The sequence below is a fragment of the Cricetulus griseus genome, chromosome 3 (genome assembly GCF_003668045.3).
Source record: "Cricetulus griseus strain 17A/GY chromosome 3, alternate assembly CriGri-PICRH-1.0, whole genome shotgun sequence".
Classification (NCBI taxonomy): domain Eukaryota; kingdom Metazoa; phylum Chordata; class Mammalia; order Rodentia; family Cricetidae; genus Cricetulus; species Cricetulus griseus.
Genome location: NC_048596.1, coordinates 11,242,806 through 11,258,707, shown reverse-complemented (window position 1 = coordinate 11,258,707; position 15,902 = coordinate 11,242,806). Strand labels below are relative to the sequence as shown.

General features: G+C 38.9%; 1 protein-coding gene across 4 annotated transcripts in view; it reads right to left on the bottom strand.

Moving 5' to 3' along the window:
* Sorcs1 (sortilin related VPS10 domain containing receptor 1) overlaps positions 1 to 15,902 on the bottom strand; it is a 513,824-nt gene that overhangs the window by 94,100 nt on the left and 403,822 nt on the right. For all 4 annotated transcript variants that reach the window (XM_027407047.2, XM_035441778.1, XM_027407045.2 and 1 more), the window contains exon 10: positions 6,215 to 6,361. In XM_027407047.2, coding sequence (XP_027262848.1) covers positions 6,215 to 6,361 — 147 coding nt within the window. The remainder of the gene's footprint in view (positions 1 to 6,214; positions 6,362 to 15,902) is intronic.

The window sequence follows — 15,902 nt, the reverse complement described above, 5'->3', positions numbered from 1 at the left end:
ACCCTGGTATTTTCTTCTTCTTCTTCTTCTTCTTCTTCTTCTTCTTCTTCTTCTTCTTCTTCTTCTTCTTCTTCTTCTTCTTCTTCTTCTTGGTTTACTAAATTATTTTTATTTTCTATTTGAATTAGAAACAAGATTATTTTACATGTCCATCCCAGTTCCCTCTGCCTCCCGTCCTCCTCTGCCCACCCCCAACTAACACCCTACCTATCCCATACCCTTTCTGCTCCCCAGGGAGAGTGAGGCCTTCCATAGGGGGTCTTCAGAGTCTGTCATATCCTTTGGGATAGGGCCTAGGCCCACCACCTTGTTTCTAGGCTCAGGGAGTATCCTACTATATGGAATGGGCTCCCAAAGTCTATTCTTATGCTAGGGATAAGTACTGATCTACTATAAAAGGCCCCATAGATTTCTGAGGTCTCCTCGCTGACACCCACATTCATGGGGTCTGAATCAGTCCCATGCTGGTTTCCCAGCTATCAGTCTGGAGACCAAGAGCTCCCCCTTGTTCAGGTCAGCTGTTTCTGAGGGTTTCAGCAGCCTGGTCTTGACCCCTTTGCTCATCACTCCTCCTTCTCTGCAACTGGATTCCCGTTTGGTTCAGTGTTTGGCTGTGGTTATCTTCTTCCACGTCTACCAGCTGCTGGGTGAAGGCGAGCAGGCATTTAGTCCCACTGCAGGATATTTATGGGAAACATATGCTGGTGAAAATAGTTTTGTTGGGTAAAAGAAAATACCAGCCCTGATAATGAGATTGATGACTGGTATTTTCTTTTACCCATCACAACTATTTTCACCAGCATACGTATCCCATAAATACCCTGCAGTGGGACTAAATCAAAACATAGTTTCTTCATCTTATTTACTTATCATTCAGTCCTCCTGTCTAGCTAAACTACTGTGCCCTCCCATCTTTTTGTTTATTTCTTTTTTGTTTTTATTGGTTGGCTGTCTGAGACAGGCTCAGTTGTGGCCCCTGTTTAGGCATCCTTTGACTACCGTCTTCCCCTTTATAGAACTCCGCACCCTCTGTTATGAGACATTTTGCTCTTTGAGACTGAGAGCACCACTACTTATACCTCATAGTTAAGTCACACACCATATTTGTCTTTTGGTTGTTGTTTACCATACTTAGCATAGTGTTTTTCAGTGGTTTATTACTTATGTTCTGTGTTTTATCAAGTACAGTGGGGAATCACCTGGCACTAAAAGACACTCCCCCAATAAGTATAGGAACTTAAGGAACTATTAGGAATGATTTTATATAGAACTAGTCCTGAAGTCTACTCTTTTCTCTCCATCCTCTGTAATAAAGGTCTTTACATATTATACTCATGTCAACTCATCCCCATAGCTACTAATATGAAAGGTATACTACATGTCAGAGCTTTTAGGAGAACAAGATACCACTAAATCCCCAAATAGCTCTGTCCAATACTTCCTCAAGCATACATGATTTTTTTTACATCTCTTATTCCAAATTATGGCAAATAATCCACACTGCATTCAGTAAAGATTCGGTCACAAAGAAGAGGAATGCTCTCAGATGAGTTGTTTGCCTATGTGGCATCCAGTACCACTTCAGTTCAGCAAAATATTTAGAGTCTTAGAGTCTACAGAATGTCACATATGCTCCCTACTCAGCTCCAGTTTTTTTTAAGTGTAATGAATCTACAAAGAAGTCAAGGTCTCTCTCCATAAAACCCTGTGCTTTTCCTCAGAGGCCCAAGTATTTGCCACTGGCTCAGGTGTGCTCACATATTGCCTCTTGGAAGCCTGATTCTGAGGCTTTGGGGAAAGGTGGACCATGACCTGCAATACCCTATCTAATTGTACAATGCAGTCTTCAGAAGAAAGAAATCCCAGCTGTGCCTCCAGGTAATCAGTCTGAAAGTCCTAAAAATACAGCCACAAATTACTCTGGATGTCTTATTCTATAGAATACATCTTACCAGGGACATTCCATTTGGGACTGTAATTCGGGACTTGTTCCACGTTTGTAACAGGCCTGCTGGAAAATCTCTTTTCTAATCACTGGTCTCTGCTTTCAGTGACACCATCACTTTCCAAGTACTCCCAATCTAAAATCACTTTTTACCTCCTCTCTGTCACTGCTTCCCAAGACTTAGACAATTCCTTTCTTGATTTTTTTTTCAGTCTAGGTGTCCTGTAGTTCAAAGATTTTTCTCTCCTATTTTGTGCCTTTGGCAGCATGATTTTGTAAAGTGATTTTGGCCTCTCTTCCCTAGTGCCTTTGTCGGTTTTCCCTCTTTACTATTTCCTGGTTTTTAAAGCTTTTGTTGAACTACTTTGAGCAATAGGATTAATAGAGGAGGAAGGTATGAAGATTCTTGCATCCCGTCATCTGTCCGTCTACATCCCAATCATTCATGTGTCCTTAATTCCAATGCATCTCTTGATTCTATTAATGAGTTCAGAAGGAGGATATTCCAGCAAACCCTTCAGTATAACTGACAGAAAATGCACAGGTTTTGCTACAATCAAATCTAAAATTCAAACACCTTTCAATGGAGTGACTCCATCTACCACAAAACACACAGATATAACATGTCTGTTGAATCTTTCATGAAGAAAATTTATAGGACTCAACGCAAATTTTTGGATTGTCATAAAGATGGTCACAGTCTTCTTGGAGTATATGTTTAATGAGGATGATCGGAAAGAAAGTCAGCATCCAAATGTGCTGATTTTACATAGAAAAATTATAAAGAATAGGGAGAAAATAATTCTGAAAAATCTGCCTTTATATGTTTATTTGACTTTTTTTCCTTTGCTGCTCTTATTATTCTTTTTTTATTCTGTATGTTTGTGTTTTGATTATTATGTAGTGAGGGAATTTTTTTGTGGCCAAGTCTATTTGGTGTTCTATAAGTTTCTTATACTTTCATAGGCATGTTTTTCTTTAGGTTGAAATCCAGGAAAAAGTTTGGGAGGTCATAAGCCTTTATATTATCTGTTTATTTTTGTTAAACAGATATAATGTGACAGTCCCATTTCTTTCTAGACATCTCTCCCTATGCCCATACATTACTCTTTTTTCCAGCCTTGGCCAGGGAAGAAATTGTCTTTGCAATGAGCAGTGTTTACCATAGAGACTTATGAATAGCCAAGCTGTAGATACTAAGTGATGATTGCTGTAGTTATTTCCTGTTGGAAAGGGAAGAGTGGCTTATAAGCCTCAGATAGCTAGCAAACATACAAAGTTCAGGAAGTTCACAAATTTACAAGACTCAGGATGATTATAAAGTTCCAAGATCCACAAAGGCCCCCTCCAAGGTTATCTAAGAAGTGAACCATTGCTGGGGGAGAGGAGTCCTTTCAGTATAGCTGCCTTCAAGTTGGGAAGGGAGCCTCAAGGGTGTAGCATTGGTGGGCTGGTACCCAGGCTGGGTGGGCTTTTCAGTGATGTTCCTGCCTTTGAAAGAACATGTTCTTAGACTATGAATAATTCCATACTCATGCTCCTGTACTTACTTAATCCCAATAAATTTACTGATTCATCAAACAAAAAGAAAGAAAGGAAGAAAGAAAGAAAGAAAAAAGGAAAGAAAGAAAGAAAAAGGAGAAAATAAACAGATATGACATCAATGGATACTCATGAAACACACCTAAGAAGCAAGGATCTGAATAGAAAGAAAAGGCCTGTTTTGAAAGTGGGATGCTTTAAAAGAAATAATAGGAAATCCCACTGTAAGACATACATGAACACAGTAAGTTCATAACGTGAAAAGAAGTGAACTCTTTCCTTTCCATAATGGCTTGAGGGTGAAGAAGAATGGAAGGAAAGAGTAGGTTCTAAGCAGAAGGAGCAGACAGATGCCAGATCACAGGGGACCATATAGGCTTTGATAAAGTGTTTGATTTATTGTACTTGAACTAGAGGTGTCATTAGAAAGCTTAAGTAAGTGATGCACATTTAAACTTTCCTATGACACCATTTGATAAAAATGGATAAATGAGAAATCCATTTATGACAAAATGAAAGAGAGGCCATAGTCCTCTAATGCCAGAAGTGTGCTTCTAACTTCAGAATAACACAAATAAAATTTTGAAGGTGATGGACATTACATGGAACACACATTTGTCCAAAATCACTGATGAGTTTTAGGTGCCTTTACCTCAAAAGAATTGATTTTTTAAATGGGCTACTGCGTGAATGATGGGTTGTCAGGTAGAAATGAGGGGAGAGTATGGTGAATAGCTGTCTATCACTAAGCACCAAGTAATATTATGCTTGGATTAGCATAATCCTATAGTGTTGGGGAAGGGGGTAACACTGGATATCCATTTTGAAGGTGTAATAATACAGCTTCACAACTCTTGGTTGGGGTGGGAGAAAGGGTGCCTTGATTGGTGTCTTGCTAAGAAGATACACTTTCCATAGACCCTTTATGATGCCACAAAGGAGACACAAGCCTGTTTAGGTGAAATGGTTAATAGCCCTTCTCATAGGCATTGATCTTCAAGCTATGTTGTAAGTGTGGAAGAAGTTATTAAGCTGTTACTACCTTTGAACATCATAGGTCCATAACCTAGAATAGTTGTGTAGGAGCTGATGTATTTTAATGGCACTGACCCACACCTTGACTGATATAAATACTCAATAAATATGTTAACATTTACTTAGTCTATCACCAGATCTGTGAATTCTCTATTACAAATGGATATTTTTCTCCTTGTAAGCTGTCAGTAATAACAAAGGAGCCTGAGTGGGAGTTGAAATTTAAGACTGCTTTCCTGATGTGCACTAACAATTCAAATGTCTTCTACAACTAATAAGGTCAAGCTATAGCTGCTGGCAGCCTTTTGAAAGAGATGTTGATCCACCTACTGCTATGTGAGATGAACCTGAGAAGTGACTGCCCCAGAATTGTGGGATAAAATGAAACAGAGTGCAAACGACATCAATGCCAGAGTTATGAAGAGTGTGGTCAACAGCAAATGCACATACAGAGGAGATAGATTTAGATAGATATGCATACACAAATATGCACATCTCAAGGCCTTACTATAGAAGTAAGCCATCTTCCCCACACTGATACCTCCTTTATACGACCTTAAACATAACCTCTGAGCTGTTTTACAGAACATATTCACTAGGTATCCATTGGTGTGCTGAGAATGGCATGATCATCTTAGCCAATATCATGAAAATAAGAAATGTTTTGTTTATAAATATAGTCTCAGTCAAGTAAGCTGAAAATGCTTTGATAGAATTCTCCATCTTTGGATACCATTCTATCATTTAATATATAAATAATTCCCTGCTGACATATGTGATAAAGAAAGGACTCTGAAAGAAAGCCATGAAGTAAAGCAGGGATGTGGATATGCAAACTTTCCTTCCAAGGGTAATAAAATAAATATCTTAGGTTTGCTTTGAATATACATGGCTACTGATTCTCCCTTTGTAAAGTGAAAACAGCTGTGGATAAGAAATAACCGTGTAAGTGTGACTGAGTTCCCATAAAGCATTACGAGGCAAACAAGGGCTAGGCTACATTTTGCCTACATGTCACAGACTATTTGCCAGTCCAGGCATTATACACTAAAGCAGGTAAACTGAACAGAATATATAGAGGAATCAAACGGGTACATAAATGAATCATTCTTACCCCTTTGTTGAATCATAAACTTCCTTCAAAAATAGATGAAATGTGTCTGCATAAAGATACAGTCAGATAGTCTGTATTCACTTCACAAATTCTACAGATAAATGTATGTAACAGTAGTTCCATAACTGCTGATTATATTGACTTATAAGAAAGCTCAGGAAACAGCCTCACCGGAGAAGAAAAGCACTGTATTTCCCTCAAACTGGAGTTACTTGTCTGAAGCTAAGAGGGAGGGGTTAGGATACAGCTCAGTGGTAGAGAAACAATTTAGCACAAAAACAAAACAGAAAATCCCAACACCAACACCACCCAAAACACCAAAACAAACAAACAAACAAACAAAACCCACAGAAACTATCAGGCTAGAAACAGGAAATCTTTTGTGGAGCAAGGGTCTGAGACATGTTCCCCTCTCTTTGATCATAACAAATGATAGACCTAACCATTCCTTTCTTCGGATTCTGCCCAGCTTTTTCATCAGCTGAACAGATGTCCCAAAACTATCTTTAGCATCTTGTTAGACACCAACTCCAGACCTTCACCGTGTGGGGCAAGTTGCTCCACCATGCAGGACTTACCAGTAAACAGTGCACAGGGTCCCCCCTTAGATCTGCATCTGGAGCCTGCAGCAAACGCCAGTCTCTACCTTTGTTGTAAGTGATGAAAGTCTTCACTTGGTTGTCAATCTTCTTGTTAGCCAAGAACATTCCCTTTATCCCTGCTACCTGGGAAAAATTGACATGGCTGAAAAATACATCAATTTGAGAAATTTTTTTTTACATTAAAATAACAAGTGACTACTCAAAATTTTAACTTAGAGGAAAGACAGGATACGTGTAAATGCTTGGATACACCTCTCATGTCTGCTTGACAGAACCAATAGCCTTGCGCCCCCTGCTGTGTGTGAGTCATAACACAAGCATGATAGAGGTTCATCATCCTTTTCTTTGTTTTGCTGTACTGATGTTTACAATAGCTTTATTCAATCACCAAAAATTAGAAATGATCAATATGTTAATTATGAGGAGGAAAGAAAAATATATAGTGGCATGGACAAACAATGGAATATTATTTAATACTAAAATGCACCATCAAGCCATAACATAACAAAAGGGGTGGAGGTCCCAAACACATACTATTAAGTGAAGGATAGCAACTGCATGAGATCCTGTAAGTGAAAAGCTATGGGTCTACAAAAGATATCAGTGGTTGCCCGGGTCTAACTCTGAGGGAGGAATGAATAGGTAGAACACAGGGGATTCTAAATGCATGTTCTGATCACATATTGATATATGTATGTCATAGCATATTTGTCAAATCCATGAAATGTAAAACTGAATCTGTGGTCCTTTCTGTATTCTGTGACTTTCAGAGATTTATCGTCTGATGGTAGGTTGGATGTAGCCATCAGTCTCCAAGAGACAAAGCCCAGTATTTTCAAGTCTGTTACTTGACAAGCAATATGCAAATAGGAGCAACACTTATTTTAGGCTAGATATCATCATGCTGGGTTTATATATATATATATATATATATATATATATATAATCTCTCATTTAATCTTTGTAATATTCCACTTGAAAAATACTTGCTAATTATGTTTCACATGTGAGAAATATCTCAGGTACCTCCCAAGTTACACTGTCAATGACACAATAAGCTTCAACCTGGGATTTTAACCCCAAACACTAGTCTCAGAGTGCATGGTTATAATGAGTATATAAATTATTCAGGTATTTTCAGCCCTATGCAATTGAAAGAGGTCAGTTGAAAGACTATTCCTCTCCTCCAAGACAAGATTTCTCTGTGTTAGAGTCCTGGCTGTCCTGGGATTCACTTTGTAGACCTGGCTTGGCCTCAAACTCACAGAGATCTCCTGCATCTGCCTCTTGAGTGCTGGGATTAAAGGCATATGCCACCACTTTCCAGCAAAAAACTCATATAATAATTATTATTATTTTAATGTAAGAATTCTCCTTGTTAGCTGGGTGTTAGTGGCACACACCTTAATCCCAGCACTCGGGAGGCAGAGGCAGGGGAATCTCTTCTGAGTTCGAGACCAGCCTGGTCTACAAGAGTGAGTTTCAGGATACCCTCCAAAGCAACAGAGAAACCCTGCCTCAAAAAAAAGTTTTCCCTGTTAATGTACTGGACATTAGAGAAAGAAATTAAATTTTAAAAAGTAACTGCTTTTTTATCAAATAACCATTCCTGCAGTATGGAGATGTTCTTATCAAAATAATTTGCTATAAGAGTTTGAGAAATGGTTCAGCAAATAAGAGTACCATTTTCTCTCCTGGAGGACCATGGTTTGGTTCCTGGGACCCACATGGCAGCTCACAACCATCAGCAACTCTAATTCCAGAGGTGCTGATGCCCTCGTCTAGAATCCATGGAGACCAGGTACTTGATACACAGACATACATGGAGGCAAAGCACTCATACACTTAAAATAAAATAATAAATAAATGTTTCTAACAATTAACTGTGGAAATGATTCCTCTTTCTACATGCTAAGGCAAAGAATTAGCAGGCTATTGAAATTGTGCAGTCAAAGATCATCACTTGTAGATTATCTTTCCAGGAATTTTAGAGTTTTGTGAAACACACCTTAGCCCCTATGAAATGATTACAACCCAGGGAAACTGGAGGTCAGTGAGGGAAAGGTGCAAATGTGTTGAATGATACATCCCATGTGTACAAACATTCATTCATTCAATGCCCAACATTACCATGTGGTAGAGGAGTCAATACCACATTTTCAGGACGAGGAAATGGAGACTTAGACTGCCATTGGGGCTTGATGTAATCCGCACAGGCAATAAAAAAAATACTTAAAGGGAACTTCGAACTAATTTAACTTAGCTTAGCCCCTTTATATTGTGATGTGATTAATTTTAAGCAGAAGAAATAAACAAAGGTTGTCATTTTGCCTGCCCTTGTTAATATAGAGCTGTATGCTCATTGCTTTCCATAGATGCTTTCCAAGGATTGCTACAAACCTGTGTAATAGCATTCATCCCAAGTCTCTGCAGAAGGAAACTGAGGTGTTGACACCTTCTAATTGTTTTCGATCATAGAGAATGGAGTTTCATATTTAAATCTGTCTGACTTCCAAAATTCTTTCAGCAGATAGTTCAGCATTTGTCAGTTCTAAAAGGCTGGGTCTCAACCCACAGTAGACAGGCATTTCGATTTTGTTTTTGACACAGGAAGATCTCATTAGTCTATACCTGTGGATTTGGCATCTGGGATAATTTAGAGATAAGCCAAAGCTGTACTTTTTTGGAACAAGATTGTTTAACAAATAAATGGTGTAAACGAGTTGTTGAGAGGAACACTTTGAACTACTTAGGAAAACAAGTCGCATTCTGGGCCATCAACAGCCAGAACAATTTCTGGTGCATTGTTGATTCTCCACAAATGTGGAAGGCATAAACTCCAGGAGCACTCGACTTCCCAACAACTCAGTGTTAATTACCGATGATATTTAGTTATTCGCTATAACAGCTCCATAAGGACTGCTTCCCAGGAAACCCCATATTAGTTTTGCATATGTTCAAAAGACTGTTACATACTTAAATATGACCATGCTGCCAGTTCTTTAAGAATTAAATTGCATAAAACGGAATTTTCACAAAGCCCTGCTGGTCTTCCCTCTCAACCAGTATCTAGCCAGAAATGAAAAACAACTTAGTCATTCATTCCTCTTTAGGCTTACAAAAATGAGAGAAAATGGAATAAAAAACATATTACCTATTGCAGTCACTTCATGCTCTGCTTCCCCTCCTGCCCCCTCTCCTTCTTTGACAAGAGTCACCGAGTGGGAGGCTATGTGTTTAGGAGCTGGTTCGCTTGATTTGTAGAAGTGGTGACTTTATTGGCCCCTGACTGCTTGGCATTATCAAATGCCACTTGAGCAGTGAGCTGGGCTGTGTTATTCATCTCTGAAAGTGTGGCCTTCAGGTTTATCTTGAGGAATAAAAACTTGGCAAAGAGGAGGGAATGTGTGTCAACAGGAAGAAAAGCAGGAGAGAGCCAACTTATTTTTTCTCTTGTAACCAAGGCACTTTATCTTTTTGAATGGCTGTTTTCTTTTTAATTGTTTTGCTTCTTTAGCCTGGCCAGCAAAGATGGTCAACTGTGTCTTTTCCTGCTCCCTGTGAGCTTGGTGGATGCATTTTTCTAGGTTTCGTACTGAATGAGGCTCCATATTCCAACATTTTAAAGCAAGGTTTCATAATATCTCACTTTGTCTATCCACAGTTCTTATCAAAGGGGCAGAGTTAGTGCACAAAGTATGGAACCGTGTGGGGCTCCAGGTGTGCACATTTATTTGAGTATGTGAGCTAGTGCACATGTGTTTGTGAGAGAGAGAGAAAAAGAGAGAGAGAGAGAGAGAGAGAGAGAGAGAGAGAGAGAGGGAGAGAGAGAGAGAGAGAGAGGGAGAGAGAGAGAGAGGAGAGAGGTGGGATTCTATTGGGGATGATAGTGTGTTTCCATTGTTACATTCCCTTTCTCTATACTCATACTATCTGTATACCTCAGATGGAGTGGAGTGGAGGAATGGCAGGAGACACAGAAACAAACATCCAGTGGAAGTCACAGCTTCACACAGACACAGAATTACCAATAAATATTCAGTAATACATCTTTATACTGGGAGTGCATCTTCTTCTGGAAACAGACCTGTTAAATTTCATGCCTATTGCATTCGGCATAATCATCTCCGAGAATGTTGACTGTGCTGGAAGCTTCTTTCCTCTCCTTGCTTCTCATATGGGGGAATTTGATTCCAGATGTCCCAGAAATAATTCAAAGTTATTTATTGCCATTTAACAGCTCAAGCCAAGACACCATTTTGACTAGAATTTAAATGTGAAATGCTACAGCTCAAACCTCAAGCTGAGCAGCATACTTCTTATCTTCAAACGGCTGGATTCCTTTTCTCTCCTCGCTTTTGTACACGCTGGCCACCCCGGATCCTCACAGACCGTGTACTAAGGCATTTCTCATTGTTTGTTCCTCAGAGAAAGCTCAATACAACTCTCCTAAGCCAAAATGTCTTCATCGTCACCCAGCACTTCTGTGCTCTTCATTTTGTCTCTCATATACATGATACTGTGTCTTGCTTTCAGCGCTGTGGACTCACCTATGAAGTAATAACCTGCCCAAAAGTTTCTCTAGTAGCCTTTAAACTCTTTTTTAGAAGTTAAAGTGACCTCTATCATCGTGATCTTTAAAGAGAATATAAACTGCAAGGTCCTTTAAATGATTAATTGTGCAGTCCCTTTGTATTAGGGAATCCTAGCTTTGTTTTATCAAAATAGGAAACAAAAGTTCCCTCTTAGGTGATACAATAACTCTAGAAGGCATAGGAAGAAGGAATACCAAGAATTGAGTCAAAAAATATCTATATTTTGCCCTTGTCTCCAAAAAATCAAATCAAAGTCTGTGGCAATTAATTCACTTAAATTTCTTGAGTCCTCAAGAAATGCTAGGCTTGAGAGGCCTTATACAAACCTCAATAGATGAATCAACTTCATGTATTCTGTAAATTAAAAATTGTAGGTGAATAAATAAATGTTCAGATGTGGTAAATCATCTTCCCAGTACCATTCAGTCACAGACCTGGACTGTCCATCAGTCTCTCCAACCAGGGAGCCCATATATTTAGTCCCGTGGTTGTCTTGGTTACGCAAATTTTTGTGCCATTCTGGAGTATTATGAGATAAATATCAGACAGGAACATTATGTTTATAGGGACCCATCCATAGTCACTGGTTGGTACCTTTACTCTGTAGTGAGTCAGTAAATTCCTGAGCAAGTGCTTCATTCCTTTAACCACTGAAGATCTAATAATCTGAATATTTCAGGCACCTGTCCCTTTATCTATCAAATGGTCTTAGAGATTTAAAATATGCTAGATGCTGGGCAATTCTTTGATGATTTAAAGGAAGGGTATCAGACATCTCCCTTTTTCTTGTTCATTGTCTAGCAACTTCCCTCCTGTGTCAATTTTTCATGTGTTTCAAGTGAAGGTAATATTGGGAGACTTGTGCTGAATGGAGTGTTTTTTCTTATTTCTTCATCTGATGCTGCTGGGCAAACCATTATACCTACATGCTCTGACTTGAATTGCAAATCTTAAGTGTCAAATTTGAAGAAAGTAGATGAAAGAACTGTGGCAAGAAAGAGAATACTTACATAGTAATTTTTCCTTTGTGTTTGAGGGTAGGCTATTTTCATCCTCTAAATACAATACCCTAGCCAGAAAAGATGCGTGTTCTGAAGGAGTTAGGTATGCCACTATAATTAATGTACTCAATTGACCTAAAAAGTATAGTAAGTCTAAATGGTTCTCTTTCTCCTCATCCCCTCACCTCCTGCAACTGATGAGTGGACATTGGACTTTTTGCTGCCGTTTCAAGTAGTCTACCATGGAGTTACACCTGCAGCTAAATATTATTTTTCTTCTAATACCACATCAAATAGTACTTTTCTAGAAAGACAGTAGTATATATAAATTCTGTAATACCTCTGACTTGGATGAGACAGGGTTCGTGTTCTCTGCCTCTGACCTTGGCTTTTAAGAGGCAGTGCTTCCTAAGAAGCATGAGCATTATCGTGATGCTTGAGCTTTCTCTTCTAAAGAAGCATTGCAGATCCTGTGCAGAAGACACAGCCTGCCTGCTGCATATCTTGGCTGGTGCATGGTCTGCCTCACAGTTTGTGCATTCTGCACTTTTCAGCCAAGTAGGCTCACTCCTTTGCACTCAGCTACCCTGAGCCATCATTTTCCATTAAACCAAAGTGCTCTTCATCATCATTAATTAATTTCCCTTCCCAAAGGAGAGGTGGCATTGTCCAAAGATGTCCAGCTCCTTTTCATCACTCATACACAAACACATCAGAAATCACAGTTGCCAGGCACACCCACTACATCTCTTCTGCACGGATCACAAAGAAACATGTTCTCTTGTGTTACTCAACCCACATGGTCACTGAAGCGTTCATGTTTTGTGGGAATAATGGAATTTTAGAACATTTGCTTCAGTGATTTCCATACATCTATGCTTCCATCTACAAGATAAAGTTGGCAGCTATATGTAATTATTGTCTGGATTCGTATGTAACTTTGGACTTGGTTCTAAAAATCTAGACACTGGTCTGAAGCAATTGACTTTTCATCACTGCTTTCTTATTGTTGTCTGATTTTTTCCCACATCTAGGAAGACTAAGACTCTTTCTACAAACTTAACTTATGCTTCAATCTTTACACTATTGAACATTCACAATCAAACACAAGATAGGGACTCTTCAAGGGAGACATGGTACAGTGAAGTTGAAAATCCACAAACCCTTAGATAAAAGTCCTAAGTTTGCTCTGTAACCTGTGAAATGCCTGTGCACTCTCCCCTATTTACTTAACAAGCAGAGAGTTACTGTAGGCACCCAAAAGTTCATTTATGGGCCAAATCAAAGAATTATGGAAAGTTGTTTATATATCGCTTTGTTTACGATACCTCAAATATCAACAGTTACCACTAAATTTTGTCTTAAAATGAATTTCTGGGATGTTTGGCTTATGACCAAATTTCCTGGCCCACATTTCTTCACCTCCTTGAACAGAGAGAATGTAAATAGATAACTCACACTATGAGAAAATTCGGGCTTTTCATTAACTAAGCCACAGTACTCTGTCTCTAATTCTTGGCTTTCATCACTTTCATATCTCATTACATGCACACGCATAGTGATAGAATTGAAAGCACAGCACTTGCACCCAGGTGGCAACGTGATGAAAGAAATGGTTGAATTTAACAGGAACCTAGTCTTTGTTTTCCATAAAGCTCCCCGTGTGTATACTTGACATACAGTCCCACCCATACACTTTTAATCCGCATGGGTTTCATTTGCTAAAATGGCTTCATGAGTACACACATGCAGGAATAGCAGGTAACTGGTATCAGAAGTGTACAAAGGAATGGCATTCTCCTCCATCACCCCAATGTGAGCAGACACCCACCCCCCATGGATCCTACCTCTGTCACACCCACCTCGTATGATGAACATCTTTGCTACTTATCAATTCGTTTAGGGATTCTCTTGCTTTTCACTTATCTCTAAGCGCTCATCCTTCATTGCAATTCTATGGGGAAATTCGAGCTGGATGAATTTCAGCTTCCTGCTAGCCAGAACAATCAGATTGAAGGGGACATGCATGCCAGGCCTTGTGTCTGCCAATATTCTTTCTATCTAGGTAATCAGCAGATACGCCACTGCTGTTCTGCTCACATCAATTTCAATTCACGTTTCTCTGAACTGTCAAGATAATAAAGCAAAAAGACACTTCTCTCCCCGCCCCAGGATGCAGAACACCTTTACATAATGCAGTCACACTGATGCTCAAAGTGATGCTAATAAGAGCCAGCACTTTCCCCTACAGATAGTCAACAGCAAGAGACACGAAGGGCAAATGTAGGATTAACAAGGAATGCTTGTGGCTGCTGCTACTACTCATCCCATACCTGATGCAATGTTTGAGTTCATAGAGCCATTCATAAAACAAAGAAAATAAAAGGTTGCAAGCAGTTCATTACCACGTCACTCCTGCCCAATTTATTCACCTGTCCCATCATCAAGAGACCAATATTGGAACACGGTCTTCATTTCCGACAGAAAATAAATTAATCTCTTGAGCACCCATTTTTGAACTGATTTGGATAGAACCCATTTAAATTGAAGGGACAAGGGGTAATCAGGAAGAAGAAAAAAAACTGAAAGTGTTCTTTGGTTTTGGGGTTCCAGAGATGTTTATTGATTTGTATAAATCAAAACATGTTTGATATTAGCAATATTTACTTACTGCTCTGGCAAAATATGGCTGAAAATACCCTGCAGGACACCCTGGAGTGACTCAGCTAATTTTCCTGGACTAATGGGTATGCATTCTTCAATTTTTGTTTTGTTTTGTTTTTGTTTTTATCTACTTTTTCCTCTCTTTTAATTTTTAAATCAATGTATTTATTTCCCATCGCATTATCAGTTTCTCTTCCTTCTTCTCCTCCCAGTCTCTCCCCACCCCACCCCCTCTGTTCCCATCACAATCTCCTCCCCCTCCATTTCTGTTTAGGAAAGGGCATATCTCCCATGAGAATCAACAAAACATGACATATCAAGTTGCAGTAAGACTAAGCACCTCCCATGTATTAAGGCTGGGTTGGGAGGCAAAGGACAGAACTAGACTTAAGAAACTAAACTGGATCATGAAGGTGGCACAGACCCTGTGACTTTACATGGGCTATATCCTCATAGATGCATCAATGGTATGACTGGCTCAAGGCAAGAGATTATAGACCATTTCATCAGAACATACTTCAAGTTTAAATGTTCATAGACATTTCCAAATGAGGAAAGGAGTGCTGAAATTTATACTATTTGTAAGACAAATGCCCAGGGTCAGGACTGTCAGATGTCACTGCTAACTGCAATATGGAAAGAAGCAGAAAGCCCCAGTGATGGAAATGTGCTGCACATTTAAAAATGTGGATATGTTTTAAGAGCATCAGGATAGAATGCCAAGTGTTACCTAGGCACACTGTGAAATTATAATAATAATTCTATATTTTCTTATACACATTGTATGTCAAGCATTAAGGTAGTAGTGAACAAGGACTGACTTCATCCTCAGAGCAATCTACTGGGTACTGTGTTCATCTCTATATTCTCAACAAGACAAGTATAGGCTCAGAAGCTCTGCACTTGTCTTGAGCATACATTTCAACAGAAATAGCAGTACAATTAGAATTCAAACTCAGAAAGCCTGGATTTTTAAAATGATATAATATAAATCAAATTTTATCTAGAACATTCTTGACACTATATCTTGAAACTATATAAATGTTTTCCAGAATAAGTATTCAATTGGTGGTTGAGATATAGACACTATATCTAGCTGAAATGAGAAGAAAAGTGGGATAAAAAGGTCTAGAGTATGCTTTCTTAAGTATATAACCTACCTATATCAAGATACATATATTATATTACATATAGATCCTATACTAGTCTGTCAAATTCTGAATTAAGCATGCTGGTCATCTTATTTTTTTATTTGTGGCACATGTCAGTCTGTGAACTTGGTTTTATTCACACAAAAAGAGGTTTAGCTACTAAACCCTCTATAGAACAAATTAAAAGTTTGCACATTTGGGCTTGAGTTTCTTAAGTGAAGTTGGCTTATTTTTTCACTGGATGTAACACTGA